General features: G+C 38.6%; 1 protein-coding gene across 1 annotated transcript in view; it reads right to left on the bottom strand.

Annotated features, from left to right (window-relative positions):
* Positions 1-12,498, bottom strand: part of LOC121882128 — a 37,492-nt gene that overhangs the window by 16,889 nt on the left and 8,105 nt on the right. The window contains exons 11-13 of the mRNA XM_042390155.1: positions 6,836-6,889; positions 6,376-6,432; positions 5,133-5,177 (exon numbers count right to left, since the gene is read on the bottom strand). Coding sequence (XP_042246089.1) covers positions 5,133-5,177; positions 6,376-6,432; positions 6,836-6,889 — 156 coding nt within the window. The remainder of the gene's footprint in view (positions 1-5,132; positions 5,178-6,375; positions 6,433-6,835; positions 6,890-12,498) is intronic.

The following is a 12,498-nucleotide window of genomic DNA, read 5'->3' as shown; positions in this document are numbered from 1 at the left end:
ACTTTGACTCTTGATGCTCAACATGGTGCAACATGGTGATACTGTAGCAGCTGTAAAAGAACAGATAAGATGATGTTTTAGTGGTCTGAGACCTGTTAGTTCCTCATTCTATCTTTGCAGTCATTTTTTTCTGAGAAATGAGGGGTGTGAAGTGTTTTGGTGAGAATGTGGAAACAACAGCAGCAGAGCTCTGGAGGTTGAAGGTTTAGAGGTGAAAGAACAGACAGATAAGGGAAGTTGTGGTCTGAGTAGAAGCAGGACGTCTATAGCTGAGAATATCCACCTTTCATTATCAGTCAGAACACTGTTAGTACATGAAATAATTAGACAACACAATGTAGAATTAAGTGGTTAATATTTCTTTATTTGCATATTGTATTATTATCAGATATAATAAAGAGAAGACTGTTACTGACTGCAGTAAGACTCAAAGCTCATTCAAACCAAACACATGTTGGCTTCCCGACAAACATGTTAACAATGATAAATGGAAGTTAAAATTAGTTCCTCTGTACACTTAAATATGAAACTGAACTAAGGAAGTTAAATGAGTTAAAATGTGAGAAAAGTTTGAGAAATAATGCAGGAAAAGACATTTGATAAAACTCACAGCTTCTTAACAAGAGATAAAATCCAGATTTGAATATTGTTGTCCAAGTCAGACTAAAAATAAAAATTTCTCAGCACACAAAACATACAAATCTCAAAGTGATCTTATGATTCTTTCTTTATGTAAAGAATTCAACTACTCATGTAAAACTGAGACCATATTAATGATATAACAGCAAGGGAGTCATTTCTCTGGTGAGTTGATGTTGGTGTGGAAGTCGTTGATCAGTGGAGTCTGACAGAAGTAGAAGGTTCTCCAAAGTTTTCATAGTTCACCGCACCATCATCTTCATCATTCTGCTCCTGTGAAAAACAACACAAAGAAACCCACTCTGACACACTCACACTGAAAACTCACAAATCACAACCCTACTTCTTTGACCTTTATGTTTCTGCTGCTGCACATTCAACACAATCACAGATAATCTAACATATACAAATAAATGAAGTTGTTACTCCCCAGAAGAGCCCCGAACTCCCAGATTTTCCTCTCAGCTGACTGTTGAAGTTTTAAAAGTGAACACAGGTCACAGTGGAGTCAGCAGAACCTGAACGCACCATCAGATATTTACCTGATTGGCTGCTGGACCAGAACGCTTCGCTGTTCGGCTTCTTACTGAGTTTAAAACCTGCACAAACACAAACAGTGAGACATTCACAGTCCTGCACTGACTTACAGTCTCTTAATGTACACATTTGTCTTTTTATACATCAGTTCAGTTGTTATTTTCAACTCACAATGTTGTCATCAGGTGGTCTCTGGTTCCCTGGAAAATAAATGACAGAGTAACATTTCAGTTCTAAAGTTACAGTTTGTTTTACACTTAACAAATGTTGGTCTGAATTTTCTCACCTCGAGCTCTGAAGAGAAGAACAGTAATCACAGTGATGAAGAGGAGTTCAGCCACACGCATCACCAACATTATGTAGCTCAGAGCAGAACAATCTGTACGAGTATTAATTAGAGAAACAACATGACAGTAAAGGAAGTATGTACATTTGAAATATTTTGGCAGGTTGTCACATTTAATAATCAGGTTCATGTGAGCTGTGGAAATAAAAACCATGGAAATAAAAGATTAACTAGTTGCATTTGTACAGCAGTGTATTGCTGCCACCATGACATAAAATATTTCCTAGTTTCTTGATATAACAAGAAAACATTCTGAGAAAAACAACTTGTTAAATTATGCAAGTTATGCAGCACATTGCTGCTCTTTATGGGTTCAAGAGCTCAAGAAGATATTATGATATCAACTGCAGTTGGACCTCATGTTATGAAAAATGACAGACAGGTAGAAACAGGAAGAAAAAGAGGAGCCTTATATACCAGGGGAGATATTTACTGTGCGCTCACGTTTCATTACTGTTAATGAAAAACAAATAAATAAAATATACAGACACAAGCACAGCAAAGCACGTTTCAACTGCTTTTCACTTTTTGATTGTTTGGGGAAAACCCATGTAACTTATGCATGTAACTAGGGGTGCACGATTTTTTGCCGATATCCGATATGCCGATAATGCCAACTCACTGTGGCCGATTGCTGATACCGATACATGCACATAATTTTTTCCAGATGGCTGAGGAGACTATTATGCATGCAAGCATAGATTGTACTAAGAATGATCAAGAAAGACAATATATGAAGGGAGAACTTAGGAAGACTGGAGTTCAGGAGCTCAGCATTAAAACTTTAATGAATTTGCCAAGTGGGAGCGGCAGAGTTTTCATTGAATTCATTAGACAGACAGGATTAATGTGTAGGATTTAATCTCTGGTCCACACTCTGGAGCAGAAGGTGATGGTAATGCACCTAATACGCTGGTTGCCAACTGCTGTTATAAACCAAAAAGATTTTTTTTTTCAAACAGAGTGGTACATCCTGTCAGCCGAGGTGTTTCCTATCTGTGCAGCCGAACTGAGCAGCTCCTCGACGGACTGTTTCTCATTGGCTGCATCTCAAGTCTCTTAAATTGCATCCACATTTCCTTCACTCGCGTCTTTTCCAATGCAAGGAGAGACGCAAGGAAACCAAGCGAGGAGAGAGGAAACAAGGAAATTTGTTTTAAGAGACATGAGACGTCCTCTTCTCTGAGGCGTCATGTGAAGTGACGTCCGTTTCTGATGACGGTGACAGCAGATCACAGCTGGATCAGCTAACTGATATCCAATAAGGGGGCGTATCGGCTGGTAAAAGACTTCCGTGCAGTCTGCTCTCATTTCCTCGCTCCTCCGAGCAAAATAAGAGACTTGGGACGCCTGTCAAAATGGCGCATCAGGAACAACTTCCGGTTCAGGTGAGGAGTGAGGAGACATAAATTAAGAGACTAGAGACGTACCCACTGACGGTCCCGGTGTTTCCTCCAAAGGCTCCACTTCACTCAAGCTGCCTGTCAGACCTGCTGCTTCTTCCCACTGAATAACAAACGGGGCTTGATGCTCTGGTTGGATCCACATGGAGAGCCAGGGCTAACGTTAGCTGAGAGGCTAGCAGAGCATTAGTCGCAGCATGGCCAGCGGGAAGCACAGCCAGCTAGCCTCTGCTAGCCTCCCAGCTAACGTTAGCCCCGCTTCTGCATGTGGATCCAATCAGAGCATCAAGCCCCAGTTTGTTATTCAGGTTAAAGTGGGAAGAAGCGACAGTTCTGACGGGCAGCTTGAGTGAAGTGGAGCCTTTGGAGGAAACACAGTCATTTTAGAGCTTTTATCGGCCGATACCGATGACGTGCTGATAATATCGTGCATCCCTACATCCCTACCTCTCTCCTCCTCCTCCTCTCCATCCGTATGCATTCATGTAACATCAATGCATGTCACTAACTTTGCTTCTTCTCCGAAGTTTTTTGTGCTTTCTCATCTTGCAGGAAACCCTGGGTTGCAGGCCAAGCCCTCACTGTCCTTCACAGTCCTGTTGGCATCCTTCCCTGGCTATTGCTATTGCTGCTGTTATTGTTATTGTCATGATTATTGTTATTCTCCCCCCCCCCCCATCCCCCTCATTCTTTCTCTCTCTCAACCCAACCGGTCAAAGCAGATGGCTGCCCATCTGGAGCCGGGTTCTGCTTGAGGTTTCTTCCTGTTAAAGGGGAGTTTTTCCTCACCACTGTCGCCAAGTGCTTGCTCATGGGGGAATTGTTGGTGTAGGAGCCATTTATGTTGATTGTTGGCATGTCATTTGTTTAGTTATAACTTGCAGTATTATTTTGGACACCGGGTGGCGGTTTTGGGTTAGGTTTTATTAGATGCACAGGGTTGTATATGTAGGGGCATAATGTAGCTGAGTCAATCGGTTGTTCATTTTATTTCTATTTTTTTTTTGACGAACATTCTCAAAATCTATGCAATGAGAGAGAGAGTGTGTGCACGGGCGCGTGTCGGTGATACAGTATGATACAATTTTGTGTAAAATGACTTATTACATTGGCTGTTAAAGCGGCAACATAGTCTTTCCTGTCTCCCTTGTCTCACTTGGCTTCCTCAAAAGTTTTCCCCACGCCACTGATGGCATGACATCATTGGTTTATGTATAAAAATAATCCATTTTTTTTAAAAAAAAGGAAAGATGTTGAATCTGCTGTTGTAGGTTCCCACCAATCTCTACATAATGTTCTGAATATTTACATAAATGAGTGCCTATATGTATCTTTCCTTCTCACTCTTTGCTTTCAGTAACAATGTTCTAAATATATTATAAATTAAGTATTCATATAGTGCTTTGGCAAAACTGTATCTGATTATGGTCATGCCAATAAAGCCCTTTGAATCTGAATGTGAGTTAGAGAAGTAAATGCTAAATGTTCAGTTTCTACCTTGTTGGGTATCATTGTTTGCAGGCACTTTCAGGTCTTTGTTGTCTCTGCTTTTGTGCTTTCTTTCATTGTTGTAGTTGATATAATTGTTGCTGTCGTTGCGTCCTCACCTGCATCTATTCTGCTGTTTTTAAATTGTATACAGCCACACTAGCGACTCATGCTAACATGCTCACAATGACAAAGCTGACATGCTGATGTTTAGCAGGTGTAATGTTTGTACATGTACCATATTTGCTGTTGCCATGACGATGAAGGTCGCCTAATTTTAAGGAAGTAGTAACTTTAACTCACACCACAGGTTTCTCTAACCTTAACAAAGTGATCATTTTAACTCAAACCATGATCTTTCCCTAAACCTAACCAGACCTGAACCACAGCATTGTCACATCATAAAACATCATTATTGTTTAACAGTGATGTGTGACAGTTTTGGAAAGCACAGACAAATGATGACGCCCTGCTGATTACTGCTGATATAGACACCAGAGTAGAAAATGCTGATATGTGTTGTTCTGGAGTCACATGGTCAAATTTTTTGGTATTTGGTGGTTTAATTTGGAGGATTTGTTGTTTTTTCTTGCTGTAATCATTCCTCCTGTTCATACTGACCATTAGAAGATCCCTTCACAATGCACATTCATACTTTAGACTTCAAAAGGGGAGAGAGAGAGATACTGTAAAGCAAGATACAGAAAATGTTGAGTTACCTGTAGCATCTTTGGTTGAGGTTTTTGCTGTTGTGGCGTCTGCACCTGGACAAATGAACAAAGCGCAGAAATTGTACACTCAGAAAATACTTCATGTTTACCAACTGCAGTACCAGTCGTCTATGAGTCTGGGAGACTCAGTTTGAGACCCGGTGTGGGGACTTCCTCCGTAAGGCAGTTTATTCATGAACACTTATTGTAACACTTTAATATTCTAAAATTAAAAGCGTAATAAAAACAAAAACAAAAACAGGATTTTTAAGCCTCTTTCCACTGTTATCCGAATACAAATACAAATAATTTTGCCGCCTCAACAAATACAGACACAAATACAAATACTGGGCTCTCTGCACATCCCTAGTAGGTACAACCATGTCCCAGTTACACTGCGTTGGCAAATCGCTGCCTGAATCACATTCAGAGGCAACATTCAAATGAATGATGTGATCTATTTATATTATCACTGTGAAGTCTCAGAGAGGAAGTTGTGGTGGATGACGGGCGTACAAGAAGCACCAGAGAACGAGGTTTGCATCCTGGGTCTGTGTTTAGATTTAGGCAACAAAAGCACTTTGGTTAAGGTTAGTGAAAGATTGTGGTTTTGCTTTATTGTTAATAAATATGTTATGCTTCAGTCACTGAAGGCTTTTTTCTGTATTAAAGCAAGACCATGATCTTTCCCCAACCTTAACAAAGTGCTGCGAGCACCTAAACATCATCATACAAGGTTTAATATTTCTATAGTTTCTTCTAGTGGATAGACTGCATGATCAGATATTTAGGTGGAAAAAAACCCGACTACGTTGTCTCTGAACATTTCACTCATATGTTCAATATCAACAGTTTTGTGATTTGCCAAATATGTTAATATGTTCCTAATATTTTTTCCACCCCATTAACATACATGAGGGAGGCAAAATATTAGGAACACTTTTCAATATAATACACTCCAGTACATCACCATCCACTATGAACTAAATATTAACATAAAGTAGAATTATCACCTTTCTGACAATGTCAATGAAAACTGAAACTATATAAACTTTGTAAAAGTAGAATTTATGGCAGAGCTGTTGTTGTTCCTAATAAAGTGTTTGGTCAGTGTTCAGTATATGACATACAGTATATGTAATTTATAGTAGACGGGGTTGGAAGATAATATGAGGCTTCAGCTTTCTCAGTTAGTCAAATAAAGTAACAGAGAGAGAAACTGTAAAGAAACATACAGAAAATGTTGAGTTACCTTGTGGTGTAATTGTAGCATCTTTGGTTGCAGTTGTTGCTGTTATGGCGTCTGCACCTGGACAAATAAACAAAGCCCAGAAATTATAAAATTAGAAAATACTTCATGTTTATCATCTGCAGTACCTCAATGAGAAAGAATATCATCTTAAAACTTCAAATCTATAAAATACACAAATATTTTATGTAAATCTTTACATCAGTCTGAAGTGATTTTAAACAGCTCATCATATTCTCACCTGTTTTCTCAACTGTGGTCCAACAGCTGAAGATAAACAGCTGCACTTTTCTGTCATTATGTGTCACAATACACTTTTTGCAATTTGAACTGATTAAAAGTCTTTGGGAAAGAATGTCTACATCTACACTAGTAAACAGCTGTTTTCACATATTGCCGGGGCAGCAGTGGTTGAATACACTGAATAAAATGTTGAATACATATGAGTGACTTTGTTGCTCACCTTCTTGTGTTGTTGATGTCGTTGTTTCAGGTTCTGTTGTTGTTTCAGCCACACCTGACAGATTAAATAACAAAAACCAACAAACTTTAAAATGAGACAAAAACACATTGTTCACCATCTGCTGTGACTAAATGAGAAACATTTATATCAACCTAAAACTTAAAATACATCAAATAAATAAATGCAGTTTTGTTATTTTTCATATCAGAATAAAGTGATTTTAAACAGCTCATCATCTTCTCACCTGGTTTCTCACATGACAACTGAGGACTGATGTTATACAGCTGCACTTTTCCATTGTTGGGATCTGTGACTTCACACTTCAGTAACTCATGATTTGATGTGCAAATAAAATGAGAAGTCAGGAAGGACACAGTGGCTGAACAGGTAGACTGTGATGTCTTCAAGTCTTTGTTTTCTTTGTCCACATCTTTACCCTGATACACCCACTTCACTGTGTGTCTACACTGTCCACGTTTCAACACAGAGCAGCTTAACGTCACCTCATTATTGTTCTTATGTTCAGTCACTGGTGAAGATGGAGATATTGTGAGAGAAAGACAACAAGAGTCAGATTAACTTCATCACTGTAATCATAATTATTGTAATGTTTCAGTATATTGTTCTAACAAGACAGTTTGAGCTGAAAACATTATGATGTAAATACTCACTGGTAACAACAGACAGATCAACCTGAGAGTCTTGACCTTGTTGTTTGTCTGATTTCAACTGTCTGCAGGTGTAACGACCAGCATCCTCAACTGTGACCTTCTTTATAACCAGAGAACAGTTCGCTGTAACACTCAGTCTGTCTGATTTAGCTTTGGCTTCTTCATCAATCTGCCCAAGATTAATCAGCACTACTGCTGTGCTTCCTGAACCACTGAAGAGCCAGGTAGTACTGTTACATTTATCCTGACCCTTTAACACATTTTCACAAGACAAAGTGACTTCATCTCCACCTCTGACAGTGAAGGAGAAATATTGTCCAGTTATGTCTGTTGAGAGATATGAGAGAGGAATATGAACAATTAACTGAAATAAATAGAAATATGACTGTCATGTTCATTGTTAGTGTGAGGATCATTTTAGATACAACAGAACTTTCTAAATGTGTCTCATCTTCAGTTTTCAGTTCATTAAACTCAACATATTAACAACTAACAACATACTCGTCTCAATTTAAGAAGGTTAATAAAATACTAAATTAATCTTATTTTCTTACCTGAAAACTGAAGCACCAGTATCAGAAACAACATTTGAATCCGTCTGAATTCAACCATCCTGCTTCTCTCTCTCATCGATCTCTGGTTCTCTTAACTGTCGCAGTCTCTAAAGTAATGTGTGAAGTAAGGCATCTTCTTCCTGTCATTTGTATGTGTGTCACTTCCTCTTCCTCACTCTGCTGCATGTACAGTCCAGGCGGTAAGTATTTGGACAGTTACACAGTTTATGTTCTTCAGGCTCTGTGTTTCAGCACATTCAATCTGTAATAAAACAATGAATACTGCATTAAAGTACCAAGTCTCACCTTTAATTAGAGTAGTAACTGTAACTGTAAATGTCCAAATACTTACTGTCTGGACTGTATGTAGGCAGACTGATCAGAGTTTTGTCTCTGAATTCATTTGCAACCAAAAACTAATTAACATATTTACTTTTGACAGTTTAGTTCTTATTCACTGTGACTGACAAGACACTGACTCACATTTCTTGATCAGTAATATGACGGGTAAGCAGCACTAAAGAGGTCAGAGGTCAGATGTCACAGCTGTCTGACAAAGATCCTGTGAAACTGGGATGTAATCACGGATCACAAGGTAAAGAAATATGTTTCTGCAGTCAGAGCAGCCATATTAAACCATATTAAGATTCAACAAGTGCACACTGTGTTCGTTCCCACGGTGTATTTGTGACAACGACGTGTTTGACCTCCTGAAAAGAAGAAGAGGAAGTTGAAGGTGTGAAGACTGTTAAGTAAGATAAATGGTTGCAGTAACGCAACTCTTCGTGCTTCACGATCCTTCTTTGTCGATATCTTCAGAACAAGAGATCGACGCTCTCAACTGTCTGTAAAGTAGTTTGTGTTGTAGAGAGATACAGCATCTACCTCCTGCAGTCAGTGTGATGTCACTTCCTCATAGTGACACTTAGTCTTTTGTCAGCTGTTGGATTTACTGTATTTTCATCCAAACAGTCAAAAACTCATTTTTACTTTGACATTTGTAACATTTAGTTGTGTCTCATCCACAGTGATGCAACGTTTTTGATCAGCAATAACAGAAGCTGCCGACAGTCAGAGGTCAGAGGTCACAGCAGCCTGACAAAGATTGAACAGGATGAACATGTAGGATGGAGACATGATTATGTGTCACTGATTACAAGACAAAGGAATATGTTTCTGCCTTTAAAAGAGACATTGAGGCAATCTGATGCTGTAAGAAGCAAACTACTGTATATTAAGGCTCATATTTTGTCACAAGTGCACACTGTGTCCAGTCCCATGATGCATTTGTGACGATGACGTGTCTGATCTCCTGAAAAGAAGAAGAGGAGAATTGAGGAAGTTGAGCGTGTGCAGACTATTAGTTAAGATAAATGTTTGCAATAATGCAACTCTTCTTTTCTGTAGATAGTGTTTATTAGAAAACAGACAGGATTCATGGTGACGCCTGACAGCACACATGAACAGACAGGTGAAGAGTCAAACTTTGACTCTTGATGCTCAACATGGTGCAACATGGTGATACTGTAGCAGCTGTAAAAGAACAGATAAGATGATGTTTTAGTGGTCTGAGACCTGTTAGTTCCTCATTGTATCTTTGAGGTCAGTTTTTCTGAGAAATGAGTGTCAAGTGTTTTAGTGAGAATGTGGAAACAACAGCAGCAGAGCTCTGGAGGTTTTACCCTCTAATGATGACCAGATAAGAATCAGAAACACAAGAAGCTCACAGGAACAGACAGTCAACACTTTATGAAAAGACAAAGAGGAATTTTCTGCTGAAATCTACTTTAATCTCTGGAAGGTTTGAGGTCTCTGAGACTCCAGCAGTGCACGTTAATACATACTGATGCTGAGTTAACTTGTTTATACTTAGTTGAGCTTCAGTTCAGGCAGCTTAACATTTAATATGAAGGTTTTTCATGCTATATACACACTGCAGAGGTGACTTTGGTCATTTAAGCTGCGTGAAATGTATTAACAGTCATCATAGTGAAGCAGTAACTTCCACAGCTTGAGGCTTTGTTACGTGTGGCATGTAGGTGCAATACTGCACACTGCCTGTGGGAGTGTTTTCTCTGTCTCTCTCCCTCTCTCTTGTTCTCTCTCTCCGGCGCTCTTCCTCTCTCTCTCCCTCTGCCTTCCTTTGTAGGAATGAAGCACCTGGAGCCAATTATTCCATGAGAGAAAAGGGGGAACCTGAGGGGCGGTGTGGACACACACCTGATTACTGACAGCAGCAGTGGCTTATGGGGAATTTTTCTTCTTCTTCTCTTAGTTTTCTTCTCAACATGGTTTAGAGTGTTGGGTTTTGTTATTTTAGTTTGGGACGGAGATTAGTTTTCGGGTTTGGTTTTGATTAGGTTGAGTACACTTTTCTTTTAATAGGTCGGGGAATGAGCTGGGTGCAACGGCCCATGGCGTGGCTGGCCCAGTAACTTCCCATCTTTTGTTCTTTTTGGCTGGGATCTCCATCTCCTTTTGTTTGTTTTTTTTCTTTACCTTTTAAGTAAGGTTAAATAGTTGAAAAATAAATGGCTGTTGTTAAAGCAGAGGTTTTGGCGTCCTTGTTATGTTTCGGTCTCCAGGGGGAGCCTTTGTTTGGTGAGGCCGTAACATATTGGGGGCTCGTTTAAACGTTTTGTCACACTGGCGTTGCTTTTGTAGACTTGTTTTCAACACAGAGTGCAGGTAAGTTGTTGTTGGCTTTGTTTGTTTCACCTTAGTGTGGTAACTGTGCGTTTTGGTTCAGCGCAGTTACTCGTGACTACAAACTGTGTCATTGTAACTTTTTTTTTGCCTCTCCAAGTGTTAATGGATACATAGTTGACACTGTGGGGTGTTGCATTGATACATTGGTTAGTTTGCTAGTTGTTTGATAGTGCATACGTTGTGTGTGTTTAGTAAAGTTTTACACACACGTGTGTTGGACGCCACTGACCGTGTGCTGCTGTCTTGTATGGGCAACATTTGGTGTGTGTGTGTTTTGTATCAGGCTGTAGTTGACCTGTTCTTCTGGTCTTGTGGTTGAACTTGGATTCTGATGGAGTTTAATCTTGAAGAGTTTGCTGCGCAGCCTAGCCTTGATAAATTCCATCATTGCACAAAGGAACATTTGATTGTTATTGCTGAGCATTTTGGTGTCAGTGTGTCCAAAAATTTAAGGAAACCAAACACATGTTGGCTTCCTGACAAACATGTTAACAATGATAAATGAAAGTTCAAATCAGTAATGGTAATGGTATGTATTTGTTCTTCAGCGCAAACAGGAGAAAATTGCTCAATGAGCTGGTAAATAGTAAAAACAACAATTTTGAAGCCAGGACTTCAGTTTGAGGATCATAATAGAGGATTAGTGCCCCTAGTGGAACCAGGGAAATAGCATGCATTTTGCACAAAGGGTTAAAAAAGAGAAAATGGCTGAATCAGCTAGAAAATATGAAAAACTAAAACTTTGAAGCCAGGACTTCTACATCTAAAAACTACCAAGCAGTCAAAAACAGAAACAGTCAACAGTTTAGAACAAACAGGCTTTTATTTTGAAGTTACTGAGAAATACTGAGATCTCTTACTTTAGTAAAAGTAGCAATACCACAATGAAAAAATGCTCCATTACAAGTAAAAGTCCTACATTCAACATTTTACTTAAGGAAAAGTACATAAGTATTGGCAGCAAAATCTACTTAAAGTATCAAAAGTAAAAGTACTCTATGTACAAAATGTTCCCCATTTAAAACGTATTCATCATATACTGTATATATTTTTATACTGATTCATTGATATGTACATGTAAGCAGAATTTTAATGTTGTTAAGGTGGAGCTCATTTTAAAAACTTGTACTGTTGGGGAGTCTAATCTATAACAATGCTATTTTATAGTTATTTTATAAAGTGATCATATGTTTTATATACAAAGTAGAGATCTGAAAAGTAGCTGGTAACTATAACTGTGAAAGAAATGTCACACAGTTAAAAAGTACAATATTTCACTCTGAAATGTAGTGAAGTAGAAGTACAAAGATTTTGATTTGTGTGTCTGATTTGTGACATCACAGCTAGCTTTGAGCCAATCATAGTCCAGTGGGCAACTTACATGTACACGTGTGTAAACTTGAAGCCTCCAGTGCACACACACTGAGAATGGACTTTACAGTGAAGTAAGCCACCTCTTGTGTTAAGCAGTTAAACTTTTGAAATTAACAATGTTTATATTTTCATAGATTCTGGATTTTTCAGTGAGTGAGAAGAAGTAAAATTTATTTTAATAATTTTAAACTAGTTGACTGAACTATTTTGTGGAAAACCCAGATCAGACACAAGCAGATATTTTTATAGATTGTATCTTAAAACATGTTGATCTTTAATGTTTAGTTTGGAATTCCTCTGTTTAACATGACCCTATAAATGCAGATTTGATCCCACTTTTTTTTGTGTGTGTGCA

This window comes from Thunnus maccoyii, chromosome 17 (assembly GCF_910596095.1).
Source record: "Thunnus maccoyii chromosome 17, fThuMac1.1, whole genome shotgun sequence".
Lineage (NCBI taxonomy): Eukaryota > Metazoa > Chordata > Actinopteri > Scombriformes > Scombridae > Thunnus > Thunnus maccoyii.
The sequence above is the reverse complement of the archived record's forward strand: the minus strand, read 5'-3'. Positions and strand labels throughout refer to the sequence as shown.